General features: G+C 40.8%; 1 protein-coding gene across 1 annotated transcript in view; it reads right to left on the bottom strand.

The window, feature by feature from the left end:
* LOC134536304 (uncharacterized) overlaps window positions 1-18,794 on the bottom strand; it is a 765,325-nt gene that overhangs the window by 124,749 nt on the left and 621,782 nt on the right. The window contains exon 3 of the mRNA XM_063376056.1: window positions 16,840-16,952. Coding sequence (XP_063232126.1) covers window positions 16,840-16,952 — 113 coding nt within the window. The remainder of the gene's footprint in view (window positions 1-16,839; window positions 16,953-18,794) is intronic.

The following is an 18,794-nucleotide window of genomic DNA, read 5'->3' as shown; positions in this document are numbered from 1 at the left end:
TCAGGGATATGTTAGCACAGGATGTAGACTTTCAACTGCGTGGAAATCCAAACACTCAAAAAAGCATTCTAACATGCAGTGAAAATGTCGACTTTACGAAACCTGGCACCATAGGTACCATGCTCGGATTCGAATCAAAGGTTTATGATACGGGAAGAACGTACGAATCTACACGCGCAGTAAACATTTTGCCTGTGAAATTCATAAGAATAAACTGTAATTTGGCAAGTGGAACGTATCTCAACGGAAGACTAAGCAACATGCTGCACGAGTTTTCGCCGATGGTCCCGCCAGGATATAAACTGGTCGAAGTACCGCAAAGTATCATTTACGTTCCAGTCGTCGTGAAGTGCGCACACGAAGTCGTCGTCCGAATCGTTGACCAGCGAGGACGATTGGTGAATTTTCAAGACGAAGAAATTACATTACGTCTGCACTTGAAGCGATGGGCATAAAGTTCGTAACACCGAACAGTTATAAAAGAAATCGTATTGGCGTGAACAAGAACAGTTCTCTACCAGACATCGGTGCATTAACACCTGACAACATAAAGTATCTTCTCAGTATTGGACAAGTGCCGAATAAATATGGAAGACGAAATCCTCAACGTGGAAGATCCAGTCATTTTTGATGACAGCATTACGAAAATGGAATTGCACGAGTACCAGCCTTTCCTGCTCGGACCGTACGCACTACCATCCGAAGTACGCATTGCAGTACAGCACCAAGATATTTGTACTTTACCTTCGCAGTCATTTCTACGTATAAGAGGCACGCTTACAAAAGCGGATGGTACGCATCCGACAACGACGTCAATATCCTGCAATGGTATTCTACACCTAATCGAGCGCATTACTTATGTACTCAATGGTGTCGAGGTAGACCAGACGAGAGATGTAGGCATAACATCTGCTATGAAAAATTACCTTTCGCTCACGCCAAATGAACTGTCTGCTGCAAAGATGGCCGGTTGGGCTCTCGAGGATGAATATAAGCTTCCGGTTTATGCCGAAGGGAAGTTCGAAGTTTGTGTTCCTCTGTCCATGCTTCTTGGATTCGCTGAGGACTACAAGCATATAATCATTAATTCGAAACAAGAGCTCGTACTGCTTCTAGCCAACACGCACATTAATGCAATTGTCGCCGCTGCAGAAAACCCTCAAGATGTCTCGCTAACACTACAGTCTATCGAGTGGATGCTGCCCCACATCCAAGTGAGCACCGTTGAACGAGTCAAGATGTTGAAGAACATAGAAAATGGCAAGAATTTCGATGTGCCATTCCGATCCTGGAGCCTGGAAACTTATCCTGGCTTGCCTCATAGTCAGCGTATCAATTGGATAGTAAAGTCCAGCTTCGCTACGGAAAAACCAAGATACATCATCGTCGGGCTTCAGACCGGAAGACAGCTCAATGCAGGAGTAAGTCGCTCCGTATTCGATAACTGTCAAATACGTAATGTAAAAATAATTTTAAACAGCGAAAGTTATCCGTACGTTGACATGAACATGGACTTTGAAAGTGGAAGATTCCTTCTAGCATATCAAATGTATGCCAAGTTTCAGCAAGCTTACTATGGACGGAGACAGTCACCGATACTGAGTCCCGACAGTTTCAAGAACAAGGCACCGTTAATGGTGTTTGACGTATCCAAACAGGATGATCGAATAAATTCAAACATCATCGACTGTAGGATCGAGATAACGACTAGCGGAAATATTCCACCAAACACCTATGCTTTTTGTCTGATACTTCACGATCGGCTTGCTTCGTACAATTGTCGAGACAAACTTGTGAAAATTCTGACATAAATACTGTTTCGTTTTCGATAATAATTTAGTTACGACCGAGCATTGCTAGCGACAAGATGTACTGCAACCTGCAAGGTTTCCAGAGTCAAAATGGATTCGTGCTCAAGGAAATTGCCGTCACTCACGACGGCCGGACTCGAACCCGCAGCTTCCGACCCCCGTATCCGTGGAAACTACTAGACGAAAAAAGTAAACGGTCGAACGAATGGCTATGTAAATATTATCACGGACTAGAGTGGGACGAAGGAAAAATTCCGTACCACCAAGTGAAAAACACTATTGGAGATTTACTAGTTCAAAACGAAATAATCTACGTTGCCGGACCCGAACAGAAGAAATGGCTGAGCAAGTTGTGTGACGACGGAGCAGCTGAAATCGTAGATATACAGACCGACTACGGCTGTCCTTCCCTGCGCAAGCTTAGTGCAATATACGACATGCAGCCATGTGACAAGTTTGAACGTGTCTCTGCCTGTACAAACTCGCAGCTAATGCAGAAATGGCACACACAATGTTAGTAGGAGCCTGCATATATAAATGGCGTACATACGTACGTGCCTTCAGTTGACGTTCGACCTGCAAGAAGATGTTTACATTTCATCCTGCTAACGTGTACGTGAGCGCAAGACCTAGCTTCAGCAGTGTCGAGTACAGCTACTGGGATCCCGGATATCTAAGTACATATACAGAAACCTGTGATGGAGGTGCTCAGCATTGGCGGTTTGTGCACTTTCCTGTGTCCTACGAACCGACTCAGCAGCTGGTAGCTTGTTGCGAACCTGGAAACTGTGCCGTCTATCACATGAGACCACACACAATCCTTCCTGCCAGTGGCGAGGCGTGAGGTTTACATGAGGGGAAGCAATAACTCCATTCACACCAAAACATGATGAGGTTGGGGGGGGGGGGGGGGTCTGGGGGCCCTCCGCCGGGAAAATATGGATTTCAAGGTACAAAATGGTGCTATTTAAGTAGTTTTCTTAACTGAACATTGACTATTCCACAGGTAGAAAAATTGACATTATTTTAAATACATTATTTTTGAAAAATAATGATTGACTTACATTATTCTGATAGTAAAATACCTACTCTACATTACTTATATACTAAGTGGGAGTGGAGTATCATCGTACGCCCACAAATCCCCCACGCACTGCCAGCCAACAGCCCGCGGGAGAGATGCGCGCGCCCCGAGAGACGACCGCCGACTGAAACGCGACATCGCCACCTGCCCTGCCGAACTGTGGCGGACATAGCCGAAGCAGTCGGCGGAAAAATTCCACAGTCTGCTTCGGCCATGTTCGCTCCAGTTCGGCAAGAAAGCGCGAGTTGAAACTTAAATTATAGACATTAACGAATAATTGCTTATTCAAAATGGTCCGAAGCACGCAGGTGTAGGTTCGGCTCCCGGGAGTTCACTGCCTGTTGTGTTAGGGCTGACTCCCTATGTACGATGGGCATGGCCCGCCTGGCAGGCTTCACCTCCAGTGCCGGTTGTGTTTCTGAAAGACATGGGATTTTGAATTACAAGCTTGCAACCATGCCAGAATGCGAATAGGTCTTGACTTAATTCACCTGTAACTTTATACACCGACAGTTCCTCTATATATAACTAGTAGTATAGTAGTAGATATTAGAGATTTGTAAATTAGTAATAAGCCCTAGATACTAAGTAATAGTCATCAAAAATATATATTTCTAAAATAATAATAAAAAATCTAAAAAAAATAAAAAAAAAATAAAAAAATATATATATATATTTTTAGTTCTTATTTTAGTTTTATCTTAAGCACTGCACGTCCATCCCTGAATTGGGTGTTTGCATATTTCGTAACGAAATGCCTAGTTTGTAAGTCATTTATCTTTTTTCTGTTTTAGTTTCTTAGTTTTTTAGGTGCTGACTGGCGGCGGAGTGAGTGGTCAGTGCAACCACTCACCACCAGGGGCGCTTGCGTCCCTGGTCACTAAATCCAGTCCTGGATAAAAAGCAAAGCGGACTACGAGTCCAAGTTCCCAACCCCCGCATGGTAGACTCTTCTCTACTCTGTCCAACACTTCATCCAGACCATCCTCTGTCTCCTGTAAACTCCTACACGTAATGCATGCCAATTTGTATCCCGCATGAATGTGCCCAGGGTTTTCCCTGTGTCTATGCAGGTTTTACCTGGGCCCAACCTATCTCTAGTTATAGTCTAGATTTAAGAGTGAGGGGAGTTAGTCATGGCGCCAATCGCTGCCATGGCTGGCCAATCCCCTCCTAGCACATGATGCATGCGACCCTCTCCTTGCATGGCTAATCCCAGCATGACTAGGCGTATAGGCTTCGGCCTGAGACGCACCTAGGTCCCTCCCTAACCCGGACCCCTCCAAAATACACTTAGTTTTAGTTAGGTTAGGAAAAAAAAAAAAAAAAAAAATCGTAGCTTCTACCGCGTATTTTTCCAGCCAATCCCCTCCCTGAACCTTTGTACCATGCCACCCCCCCTCCCGAAAGGAAACTACTGCGGCAGCCTTCCTGCTGAAAGCGGTCCTGCCAGCGCTTCTAAACCTAGCAACGCTTCTAAAACAGCATGTTTTTGTGTCAACGAGTTCTTTTTTTATAGCGCACAGCGCACAGTATTGGGTCCCAAGAAGATAGTGTAAAAAATACATACACCTAACTGCACGAGCCAAAGTAAAATACTATTCTGAATAAAATATTTATTTAAAAAATACAATGTCTGGAAACTGCCTGGGCAAGCACTGCTTGCCTTGCTTGCCCTGACGAGACGCCACTGCTTCCTGCTAGCATCGCTGAGGTAGTCGCCTCGTCTGCATGTGCAACACCAAACATGAGCGTGTTGCAACCTGTTGCGACCTGTGATGCTTCTACGCAGACGTCCAAACGGTGTGTGTCTCGTCGTCGCAGTTCAGGCAGTGAATCTGTCCCAACTAGCACTGAGCCAAAGCCCAGGCGTAGACGTGGTCACAGACGTCATCGACCATGTCTTGTCGGAGTTGTCAACGTCACAGAAGATGACCAGCTGGAAACCTGTGTTCCTGATCCTGTGGCCTGCGAACCAGTTGGAACCGGAGTCAACGAACCAGTTGGGACCGGAGTCGACGTGTCAGTTCGTGCGGCATTAAAGACTTTGCTTGTGAAAATGCTTGACTCCTTAACCTAATATGTATTTGTGTAATTTTTATAAATAAATGTGTAAAACTTGAACTCGTATGCTTTTTATTTCTACAATTTTTAGGTACCTAATAGGAAAAAAAAATAATTTTAAATACAGACATTATTTTGACTCATGAGGTATACCAGTAGACCACGGGTATATAAGCGAGGTTCAGACGACTGGACCCGCAGTTCACCTCTGGTCGCGGTGCAGTACGGACGTGCTCTCTCCATTAAGTTTCGTGAGATTTAGTTATGTCGAGCGGAATAGAATGTTTACCGACAGCAGCTGGGACCTCGATGGCAGCAACGATGATGGAGTCGGAGATCCCGATATCGACTGCAGAGGAGACCACGGCGGCGGTGGAGATCCCGATACCTGCTGCAGAGGAGACAACGATACGTGCTGTTCCATCATCAGCTGAAGTTTCACCATCTGCATTCCAGACTTCAATTCATGAAGAGCATACATCGCATCAATGCAAATATTGTGGTGCATCAATAACCTGCAGTGGGTCTCTGACAATCTCTCGAGAGACATATAAGTGCGACAAATGCGATAAGGTTTTTTCGCATTGTAACAGTCTGGACAGTCACAAGATTATGTGCATAGGAAACGAATCGAGTGATAGTATGCTTCCATACCATCAGACATCATCATTTATTGCCTTACCTGAGGCGATAGTCAACAAAAGAGCAGTAGTCAATTGCCAAAACTTCAAGGACCAGTTTTGTTTTAAATGGAGTATTTTGGCAAGATTTGTCGAGGGAAGTCATCAAAACCGTGTTGATAAGAGGTATTATGCTTTGGAGAATAAGTACAACTTCGATGGACTGTGCTATCCGCCACCGTTAAATCAGATAAAAGTTTTTGAGAAAAATAACCCTGAAGTCTCAGTTAATGAGTATGCGCTAAATGAGGATAATAAGGTGTGTCCGATTCGGGTAACCAAACAAGAAAGAAAAAATCATTTCGATTTGTTGCTTGTGACAAGTGAAGGCGGTTCTGCACACTACTGCTACATCAAAAACTTCTCCCGACTTGTGAGACCCCAGGTTACAAAACATCAACATAAGATTTATATGTGTAAGATGTGCTTTAAGTATTTTGCTAATCGACCTCGAAAATCAGGACTCACAGCTATACAGTGTCTTGAACAGCACAAGATTAAATGCGGAAATAAATCTTAACCAAGACTTTAGTAATTTGTCTGTGTATTATTTTTTGTACTTGTAGTAGATTAGAATGTATGTAATAAAAGTTTTTAAAAGTACTTGCGGTGTTTTTTATTTTCTCAATCCTGTCACTTTTTTAGTATTTTTTTTAAATTAAAGTTGTATTGTATCATCCAGGGATCGAACCAAGGAGCTTAGTCGATCTAATCAGTCAGTATATAGATTACAAATTTATTTAATGAATTTTGAACTTTTTCCCGAATCTCTAGCATTAAAATAACGAATTTCCAATATGTTGGTCTTGATGGCTTATAGGATGATGGTAGTAGAGGATTTAAAGTCTCTTTAAGAATGTTGAACATGGTTTATTGAAGTTATTGTTTTTTTTTCATAAAATTAAACATTATTGCATCGATCGGGTATCGAACCGAGGACAGGAATCCATCGAATCAATATGTAAATTAATGAGTGATTTATTTAATGAATTTTGGAACTTTTCCCGAATTTCTAGCTAAATAATTACGGATTTTCAAGATGGCGGCCAAATGACAAGATGGCGGGTGTCACAGCAATAATAAATGATTACTGCACTCTAGCGGGTAAGAGTTAAACTAACATGGCGTCAGCGTACTCTAGCGGCCGAAAACAAGATGGTGGTCTCCAGCATCGAAGACAAGATGGCGGACATGACGTCATACTAGGTGACGATACATATGCTTTGAAAAAAAGTGGTGGGAGTCAGTCTGCCTGCAGTCACCTAGGGGGAAGGATCGGTCGCCATTTTTAATTTTTTTTTGCACTCGTCGGGTTCGAACCGCGGACTCCGAGCTCCGTGTCGATAATGTATGATTTTTAAATATTTTTATTAAAATTTTATTAAATGAATTTTTTTATAAATTTTAAAAAAATTTTCATTAAAATCGGATAATAAATAAAAAAGTTAAAGATGGCGGCCGTAACGAAAAATGCAACGGTGACGTCATAATCCAAGATGGCGGAAAACAAAATAACGGAAAGTTCGAGAAAACAAAATGACGTCATCCAAGATGGCGGATCCAAAATGGCGGATCCAAAATGGCGGATCCAAGATGTCGGATCCAAAATGGCCGCCGGGGTCAAGGTCAAGGTCATCCAAGATGGCCGCCGTGACGTCACAATCCAAGATGGCGGTCGGCTCCACAGGCTCCACAGCCTGAAGCCTGTTTTCGGATGCCCATTCGTATACTACTTATATATTATGATTTAATTAAGCCAAAATTTGATAACCATACGACATAACATTTTTATGCTTATGCCTTTGGAAATCAATATGCTGTCATTTGTTCCCCTTTTTTTCATATTTATTTTTCCTCGTGTGAAACCAGTAGCTGAAAGAAAAGAATTTTTTTTTCTGGAAAGATTTTATCAAAAAATAGAAATATTAATAAAATTAGAATCTGCGTATTCAAAAGACTTACGTCAACAACGAGGTGTATGTACTGTTAAATTATCTATTTATCGATTAGGACACGAGTCTGTGCAGCCAGGCGGTGTGACCGCTCACCCCGCATCACCAAAGATAACATAATGCCTTCAGCTTCGTGGTGGGGAGGGAGTGCTGCACCCTGCAGCTCCGAGCAGCATGCGCGCGCCAGGCCGCGGAGACAGCAGCCGTTGGCAGGCCTGCGCAGGGCCTGCGCAGGGTCATCACACAGGGTCGCCAACCCCCCCGCGCAGAGGCCTCCATCTCGTTGGAATTAACGCGGTTCATTAATTAAAAATTCACCTGCCCCCTCCCCCTCCTCACCTACTTGCCCCATGCCGCGCGCTCGCGCGGGTGCGTCTTAATTAGTATCCGGCCTTCGTGCAGGTGCTAGAGTTGTGGTGAGAGGGGGTGTAGTGGAGGGCATGACCTCGGTGTGCCCACCGGGCATGCCGCTACGCAGCGCCAACCTCTTCGCAACTGTCGGCGGCCGCTATCCATCTTTCCTTTCCTCCTCCTCTTCTTCTTTCGCACGCCCTTCCTCGTGCCGGATCCGCCGCCCAAGACACGGCGCGGTGCACAAACCTCGTGGGGGCAACGGCCCACTGCAGGCCCCCCACATCATTCTGTGGGCAGGGGCGTAGGAACCGGGGGGGACAGGGGGGACGTGTCCCCCTGAACTTTTTGGGTGGAGGGGACTGTCTAGACCGTGATATTTTTATTTTAATAATATTATTCTGCCCAACTTTATTTGTAATTTCTTCACTCATCAAGTTTATCTTAAGGAAACAATAATAATTTTAACATCGATGTATCCAATGGTTAGATACAAAAACTGCTTAAAAAGGGCTATTTTGCACTTTTAAAATAAAAATTTCCCGGTGGAGGACCCCCGGACAACCGTCTTAGTAAGAGGGGAATGGGTTTACATGACATCAAAATCATTATGTGTCCCCCCCCCCCCCCCCAACTTTATGAACACAGCTACGCCAATGTCTGTGGGCCCCGTTGCTAGAAGTCATGCGCCCCCCCCCCCCCTTCTCCTTTTTTTGCTAAAAGAGAAAAAAAAAGTGTTTTTTTTCCTTTATGTATATTGTTTTAGTTATATATTTTTTTAACCTTTTCACAATTATTTTTAAAATACTTTAAAACTAGTTTTAAGTCAGTGTTTCGATTGTCGACGTAAATTTATTTTGAATATTGGCAAATAAATGAGTGTAAGTGTTCTGCACTTGTCAACACGGTGTCACGTCAATTGGTGGTGGTTTTGTTACTCGCAGTTGTAGATTCAGACACGTACTGCACGCACGGCATATTCCGAATCATATTACTCCGGTGTGATATTTCATCGGTAACTAAATTTCATCGGTAACTAAATTTAGGTCTTACTGTTTAATTGTTTTCTATTATTTATTTAAAATTTGTCTACTTTTTTGTTTTAAGTTTTTTTTTCTTTCCTTCGCAGGCCCCCTAGACCCATGGGCCCCGTTGCCATAGCAACGGTAGCACCGGCCATGTGGGGGCCCTGGCCCACTCGCCTACTCGCTACTGCATTAGCTGGCTCGCGAGACCAACTGCAGGGGCTGTCACTCCAGGGATCTGAACCCAGGAGTACTCGTACGAGCGCCGATTAGCTTACAACCAGAACCCATCTGAAATCAAATTGAGGCTAGTCGTCTTTGAATATTTGGACCAACTTATTATATATTATACATATTATTCTGTAACTGCTATTTAGATGAAAGTTTTATTTTAATGTAGTCGCATATATATTATTACGGCTGCAATTTGAAAATGCATTAAGTTAACCTTGAAAGTGATTAAATATCGTCACTGTGTTATCTCACACGAAATCAAACTATAATATATGTCCCGGTGCCAATAAATCCGTCAGAAAATTCTTTATACATTATTGATCTCAGAATTTTCTAATTTTGTCACTTGGTGGCTTAGAAAACAATAAAAAATATTCTAGATATTATGGCCAACTTTACCTGAGGCCTATATGCGTAACTATGTGACGTAATACCATTCCTTTGCATTTACAAATACATTTATATTCAATTAAATGTTCCAAATAGTCACCCAGCTAGTTTTATTGCAGGAAAAAGGAAGAGTATAAACTTTGCCAGCCCAATGAAAACTATAAAATTTATATTAATTCATAGACACCAAGCAGGTTGCGAGACATAAATTCCAGACGAACAATTTCTAATCACATAACTGCTGGCAAACAAATTTACATAATTTTAATGGTTCTAATCATAGTAGCAGTTCAACTTTAAAACTCAAGTAAGCCTTAGCTTAGTTCACACAAGGAACACGCATCCAAGAATTAACCCGTAATCTAAGCTTAAGGTGTGGCGAAGGAAGGTAAAACCTTGGAGGGTATTGCCAACAATATAAAACACAAGCTGCCAGCAAGCCACGCGATGATAACTACAATAATCTGGCCTCCACGGTCGTTGGCAAGACTGCCGGGGGAAAAGGAACAGAGGAGGGGTGGGGGGAAGCTCTTCGCTTATGCAAAACCAAAGCGAGGCTATCTCACCTCCCCCACCTTGTGCGAAGGTCGTGGTCTGGCCCTTTGTGCAAGAGGGGGAGTGGAAAGAGCCGGGAAGGAGGGTGGAGGGGCTTAACTTCAATACACAACGCGTCCGGCGAACCAGGCGGCATGGCAGGCCTCAGGAAGGGCTTAGCGCATCTTGAGAAGTTCCCTCGGAACTAACTAACCACCTTCCCGGAAGCTTAAAGTGGCGAGGGGGAGAGAGGGTGGGCCTAACGTGTTTCAACATTCAACGACCTCGCAGAGGGGGAGGCTTAGGGGATGAAACCGCCACGCCCAGACCTCCCCGCGTTCATCGCTCCCCGAGGCGAAGGGTTATCTGTGGAGACCAGCTCCCGGGAACGAAGATTCCCCGCGCCGATCTCCTGCGCGGTGAAAACACTGCACCCGGCGACAGCTTGCGGCAGTCCGGCAGCCGGGAACTCTCCACACGCAGCCGTAATCATTCTCAGTACCCGGAGCTGCGGTACTGGTCTTCAACGGAACCGAGAAGCAAAGTACCTGTACTATCATTACTTGGTAGCTGTTTTTTATTAATGGTGCAGCAGTCGTGATTGAAGTAATAACAGTTGCTTTTGAACAATTACTAAACAATATTAGTGACCAAAAGTTGAAAGATAAACATATGTGCTCTATATATATTATTATTGCAAGTAGTATATACCAACTAATGTGAAAAAATCACTTTATTCCCAGTCTTACACTTAAAAATTTAACTTTGGAAAAAAAAAAATATTTCAATGAATGCAAAATCACAGAATTATTAACTTAAAAAAATATTTCTTCTTTTCATAACAAACTTAAAAGAAAAACTATCATTATTCAAAGAATATGGGCACACCGACTGGCGACCGAGGAGCGCCTGCTTCGATCGCCTCGCCAGAGGAGAGTATCAAATGAAAGTATCACCTTAGGAGAATATCAAGTGAAAGTATCGCCATACAAGATCAAATTAAAGTATTGCCATAGGAGAAGATCGGATGAAAGTATCGCCATGGAGAATATCAAGTGAAAGTATCGCCATACAAGATCAAATTAAAGTATTGCCATAGGAGAAGATCGGATGAAAGTATCGCCATGGAGAATATCAAGTGAAAGTATCGCCATACAAGATCAAATTAAAGTATTGCCATAGGAGAAGATCGGATGAAAGTATCGCCATGGAGAATATCAAGTGAAAGTATCGCCATACAAGATCAAATTAAAGTATTGCCATAGGAGAAGATCGGATGAAAGTATCGCCATGGAGAAGATCAAGTGAAAGTATCGCCATACAAGATCAAATTAAAGTATTGCCATAGGAGAAGATCGGATGAAAGTATCGCCATAGGAGAAGATCAAATGAAAGTATTGCCATAGGAGAAGATCGGATGAAAGTATCGCCATAGGAGAAGATAAATTGAAAGTATCGCCATGGAGAAGAGAAAATGAAAGTATTGCCATATGAGAATATCAGATGAAAGTATCGCCATAAGAGAAGATCAAATGAAAGTATCCCCAGAGGAGATCAAACAAAAGTATCGCCATAGGAGATCAAATTAAAATAACATTAGCACGCAATAAAAACGAAATTTTATGCTGTCGATGACGAGTCCCAAAAGTACCGAAAGAACCGGTAATAGATTTTAAATTCCCGGTTATTTTACTATATGAAAAGTACCGGGAAATCCCGGTACTTTCAGGACAGGGATTTCCCGGTTGTGAAGCTTAGCTCCAGGGTTTCACTGCTGCAAGCAGGCGCACAGCACAGCGGGCGACAAGGCTGCAGTTGCCCCGCAGTGGGGCCGACGACAGGGTTTTGTGAAAGCAAGGGTTCAGAAAATACAATCATAACCTTTTTTTAAGGAGTAAGAAATTTTTTGAGTTTTAAAAAAGAAAATTGCCACATTCGAATCTCAGGGAACAGTATTCTTTTAGAATTATAACATTTTCTCATAGAATTTAAAGTAATCTTTTTGATTGAGAAAAAATGGAAATTTCAAATTTAGAATTTTATTTAATTATTAATGATACATTTTGTAATTCGATTGTTTGATGTTTTCGTTAAAACTATGAGATTTGAGAGGTAACCATAACATTATATGGCAGAGAAATGAAGATAAGAGTTATAATAATGTCCCTTGAGTGCTTTAGATATAGTGCTATATATTAGTGTTATTTAATACATGAAACACACATGTCAAGTTTGTATGAAAGATGTGCTTACAACTAACACATGTGCAAACCGCCATTAAATACAGACTTCTTGCAAACACAATTCCTGTCGCTTCTGTGTATGATACATGTTGGGTTAGATGTGGGGTGGAAATACATTTATTGTAACCTACTACAAGGATTACAAATAAATTTTCAAATAAATCTATCTGTAACCTTATGAATCTAAGTTCATGTATTTTCTTATTCTGTCTTCGCTTGTGTTTTAAACCTTGGCTAAGTGACTGCCCACAATAATTCCAAACCAAATGCAAATGTTCGAATCCTGCTCCCTTCCCAGAATCATTCCTGTTTCACACTGCGCTGCATAGGTGGTACACCGGCACCTCGTCAGCCCAGCGACTATTCGTTCTGAAACTGCTTTATATCAGGCCGTGAGCAGTGCTCCGTCAACTTGGGACTTCGTGCCAATCCATGGAGCTAAGCCTCGCAGCTCAGCCACGCAGCTAAGCCTCGCAGATAAGTCACACAGCTAAGACTCGGAGCTAAGTAACGCAACTAAGTTACGTAGCTAAGTAACGCAGCTAAGCCACGCAACTCAGCCACGCAGCTAAGCCTCTCAGCTCAGCCACGCAGCTAAGCCTCGCAGATAAGTCACACAACTAAGACTCGGAGCTAAGTAACGCAACTAAGTTACGTAGCTAAGTAACGCAGCTAAACCACGAAGCTGAGCCACGGAGCTAAGTCACGTAGCTAAGCCCCCGGAACACGATGCCAGTTCATTGCAATGATGTAATTTCTATTCGCAAATCTCCCTGCCGGAGTACTGTCTCAATGAGCGACTGGTCTGAGCTTGAACTCACTAACTGATAAACTTTAAGCTAAAAATATATATAAATACATAATAAATGTATACATATACCTTTACATGTATAGTAGAAATTACTACTGCATTGTTATAGTTGCGATGTCGTAAACAAAGAATTCATCTGCGGCGAAAACTTGCTAAGATGCGAGTTAAAATGTGCTGTTTGCCTACTAAAACCTATGCAAAATATTTCAAGAGACCCATTTTAAGAATATTCTAAACTAATATTATTAAAGGGCCTTTATTAAAAATGTTTTAAAAAACATGGTATTCCTTTAAAAAGGCTGGTTGTTTCTTAAGAAGTATGCTAGTATTTTGGTAGCTGTGTTTAAGTTTTTCATCAATTTGCAATAACTATTTGTGCACAAGCATGTGATGAAAAATCATACTTATCTAAAATTTTTTGTATAATATTGCGTTATTTCAGCGGTAGCCTACTCTAAGCGACATTACAAAACAATTTTTCAAGTGAAATACGGATCCAATAATTCGTGCACAATTTCAGCTTAAACCGAACGTATAGTGTTTAGATGCCCAATTAACCCTTAAAGCACATCTTCAATTATTTGAGAAACAACACTTTACTACGGCAATACGAAAGGAAATTTTTTTTGGGTAAAACTAATTGTAATTTTATTATATAATCAGTAACTATATATAAAAGCTAATGACATCAAACATAACGTTAATAAGTCCCTCCTTTATAGTTTAAAGACATTACTAATTGATGATATCAATTAAATTAAAGTTTAAAATACATTCTTTAAAATACGTTAAAATGAGTGAAGACAGTAAAAAAGTTTTTTACTGCTCTTATTTATAAAATTTTTATGTGTTCATTGAATGTTATTCTTTGTTTTATATATATATATATATATATATATAAAGAGCAATACTCGCTGAAATACGTCTGCTTTAAAGCCATCCGGTGAAACAGAAGCGCACACGCTTTTGTTTGCAAAGCCGAGCGAAGCCGTCAGCGAGCTAAAAACCAGGACATAAATACCGTGCTACATCACGCATGCCTAGTTCCACTTCGGGCTCTGGTTGCGTCACCAGAAGCACTGCAGTGACAAGCGAGCAGAGTGGAACTATATTTATGACGTATGGAGTCGGGGCGACTCGGAGAGGTAGAACTAGAGGGTATGGCAGCGGCGGGCAAGTGTTGCTACAAATAGACGCATGAGACATGAACGATCTGCATTATAGTGCCAAATAAGAAGCTAATTCGGGACAGTGATGATGGTAAAACGGAGAGTGGTAGGTGGGAATATATTACTCTACCCATTCTACACTGATCACGTTACTCTCTATTCCGGGACCAACTAAGGTGGGAACTCCAGAGGTGGAATACAGCGCCAAAGAGGACTTAACCTGCTGTGATGAAGCTGCGTCCCAAGTGCGGCGCAAACACGGCTCGTGCATTTCCGACCGACTCCGGTAGGTCAACCTTGTGGGGGGGGGGGGGGGGGGGGGAGAGGGAAAAAGATTTGACCCCGCCGGAACGCAAAAGGGACCGCGCGCCGTGAAAGCTTTTATTTGCGTCCGGCGGTCTCCCCTCTCCCGACCGCGAAGGCGTGATTGAACGTCCGGAACAGATTAATTATCGGGGCAGGCTCGGTAATGAAACACGTGATTGCTTGCCGCTGACGGGCGAGTCTATGTGCTGCGAGGCGCGGCCAGCACCCTCCGAAAGAATCGACCGTTTTTTGACATGGAGTAGTTACAGATGTGCACAGGAAGTTTCTGGATCACCGGAATAGCAGAATAATAATAACGACAATATAAAAAAGAAAGCTAGGAAAATAAACGGAAAGTGCGTTAACTCCAGAGTTCGTCCAAATGAAACAGGGAGGAAATGTTGCGGCAAAAAGAAGTCATCCTGCGGTTGGTTTCAGAACGAAAACTCCAAAGAGAGCTTTGCAAGTGACGGGAAGTGATAAAAAAATTGGTATTTGTACATTGTACGCGTGTTGAATAGAAATAATTAATATAAATAAAATAATAAAAGGACTGGAGTTATATTACAAAAACGGTTGGTAACGTATATATTAAAATTAAATTAAATTTTTTAACGAATACTCAGTAGTCAATATTAATATAAACACTTGATTACAATTAATTATATAATTTAGTAAAACTAATTTAGATAAATTTTAATAAATTAATCATTCTAATTATTAATACTTAATCATGACAATCAATACATATCCTGTATTTTTACTGTAAATTATTACTTTTAATTATTTAAGTAAAAATGTTATATTTATAACACAAATAAATTATACATACGGGAAAATAAACTCACTTAAATAGACACACTTCAAAAAATATATAAATACAATTTTTATCACTAATACATCAAAAATATATCTGCCACAAAAATAAACAACAATAAGTAAAATGCAATGCTCTTTTAGTAAAAACAAACGTAGGAGTTACACAAAAACAAAAAAATAGATATATAACATGGAGGATGAAGCGTGAACTGATGTTAAGTTTGTACTGTCGTTAAAAGAAATGAACGTAAGGAGTCAGTAATAACATGACGCACTGTGATAATCTCGTTTCCAACAGACAACTACGTCACATGGTCACGTGGTCACGTGGTCACACGGTGACGGCTTGCTGTGACGTAGTTTAAGTCACTCCAACTCTACCTACCATCGACATGACTGCGACACCCAGAACATGGCAGGAATTAATTGTGCCTGGCCACACCTCGTGACGGTTCATTGGTATGAGTTATACTTTCTGTAGTTAAAAGGAGTCACTTATGTAAAACAAAAGTCCTTTGAAACTGTTGTCCATATTGCACAAACACTACAACAAATACATTAGAGACTAATACAGGACAGATGTATGGTAACAACACAGGCAAGAGTGTAGAAAAATAACCTAGTGGCAAGAGGTGTAACTACAGACATAATTTATAAAATATTAAATAATTTGGTGTAAAACATGATTAATTCTTTTTTAAAAAAATTGAGGAACTAGAGGTTAATTTCCCCCCGCCCCCAACCCGGGAAATCCGTGTAATAATTAAACAATATTTGTTCTAAGAGAAAATAAAGTTATATTAGTTTTCATAATGTTGGTACTATATCTATTGAACAGATGTGTTTTTTTTTCATACTGAGCATACCGTCTGCCATCTATCGGACTGACATGACAATAACGCCAGGTGTTTACACAAAGATCTTGAAGCTGTCCAGTATTTAGGGCTGGCAACAACATATCGATATATCAAAAACATCGATATTCCAGGTTCAAGTATTTGTTATTTTGGTAACGCTTTTTCAATGCCGATTAAATAGTATTACAGTAAATAAAATAAATTAAAAATTAAAATTTATTTAGTTAATATATTTGCTAGAAAGAGACAAACTATTTTAAGGTAATATTCATTATAAAATTTTAACATCACAAATACTTAAATTATAATTTTGTAATAAGTAAAACAAGGGTATAATTTCAGGTATTACGATACCCTGAAACATCTAGCCTATATTTTATCGGCATAGATAGATCGATATTTGTCCGGCACGTGTGGAGTAAAGGGGATAACTATGCCTTCCCTGGTTGCTAGTTGCTAGAGCACCGCTCCTATGAGGACGGACAAGCAGCACGGGGAAGTGTACTCACTTCCAGACGAGCACGGACGCGATGAGCACCATGACTAGCAGCAGCACCGAGCACACCACGATCACGGCGATGGAAGGGATGGCAGGGCTGCTGTGGTACTCGGCGTCTATCACCTGCGACACAACACGGCAAGGGCCGTCTTCACTCGCCTGCCCTCTCGCCACACCCGTAGTCCTTCAAGGCCCACACACACACTGTTAACATACTTCTGTACATTCGCAAGGAAATCAATCTTTAGAATTTGTGCTATTTTATCAGCTGTACAAGAGAAACAAAGTGAAAATGTAAGGGCTTATAGTTATGTACATAATTTTTTTCCCCCACATGTGAGACACTGCACACCCAGTGTGAACACGACACAGGTTGCTTGCACATCTACTCGATTAACACTGCTTGTCTGACAGCGGAAAGAATATCAGCGAACAGATGAGATCCCAAATTAAGAGGATGGGGAGGAGGGAAGTTTCAATCCCCACTGCCAACTATGTAGGCTATTCGTGAACATATTATAAATATTATACATTGTAGTTTTCCATGGACTCATCCTATTACGAGAATTACCTTCGCACGAGGATCAATGGCGGCGTACATGTTGCCAACGATATCACTTGCAAAATTGCAGCGCAGGGTTTCACAAACGATATCTTAGGCAACTGAGTTTCCAAGGATTTTCCCTTGTAAAATTACATTTTTCGGTGTTCACAGCTTCCGAAGAAACCACTCAACATATCCAAGAATTCTCTGTTTAAGAAAAAAACATTTAAGGATACGGTGAGGGCGTATTAGTACTTTTGTTTAAGTATTTAGTTTCAAAACTGTATTTTTAGGGGGAAAAAATTAATATTTCTGAAACGTGTGTTTACATGAGATTAAATTATAGGAATGAAACTCCCGATAGCGATTCTTGAAAGAACTCAAGGGACTTGCGTAAATAACTGTACTTTGATTTTTTGAAGTTATACTTGTTTAGGCGAGTTATGAAAAAATGATGAGAGTGAAATTTTAAGATGCGGGCGCATCACTGTAACACAAAATTAACAGGTTGAAGCTGCGCGCGCACCATGTGACGACATTTTCACAGGAAGATGGCGGACCCACGTGTATGAACATAAACCCACATTAGGGGACATACCAAACGTATTGGTGCCAAGTGAAACTTTATGTTAGTGAAATTACCATGGAATTGATTTTGGTAAACTAAAATAGTCATACTAAAGAGTAAATTGCAAGGTTAAAAAAACACATTATTTAGGTATTACATCAAATATAATACACATTATCCTTGTAACATTCTGTCAGAGCAGTGGTTATACTGCGCGGTCAATATGCTGAAGGGCCGTGGATCAAAACTCGGCGGTAGGTATTTTTCTTTAAGTTATATTTCTTTAGGCGCGTTATGAAAAAATGATGAGAGTGAAATTTTAAGATGCGCGCGCATCACTGTACCACAAAATTAACAGGTTGAAGCTGCCAACAAAACCGCTCATTAAGTCTGAAAAAAAGCTACCAACAAAATAGAAATATAACCTCTATTAGTCGCGCATGTTGGCACGCTCGTCGCCTCTGATCACTGTTTTCATATTTATAATATTTATCCACCTGTTTCTAGTTTCTACATTCACAACACGTGTTTTAGTTTCATACAAGTGCGAATGATATATGTGCTAATAAATTATATTCAGTAGTGATTTAAATTGAATATTTTGATTAATATTATTTACTATTCGTAAGTATTAGTAAAAAAATTGTGGCTTTATACTTTTTCAAGTGTTCCAATATAATTGAGGTTAACTATCCGTATGTATTATTTATTGATATAAATTAAAATATTATTATTTAATATAATTAATACTAAATATTATTAAATTATTAATATTAAATATTTATTATTGGTTGTTTAATATTTAAAAAATAAATACATTCAATAAAACATGTAATAAAAAATTTGTGATAAA

This window comes from Bacillus rossius, chromosome 10, assembly GCF_032445375.1.
Source record: "Bacillus rossius redtenbacheri isolate Brsri chromosome 10, Brsri_v3, whole genome shotgun sequence".
In the NCBI taxonomy this organism is placed as follows: Eukaryota; Metazoa; Arthropoda; class Insecta; order Phasmatodea; family Bacillidae; genus Bacillus; species Bacillus rossius.
Note: the sequence above shows the minus strand (reverse complement) of the source record. Positions and strands in the feature narration are given on the sequence as shown.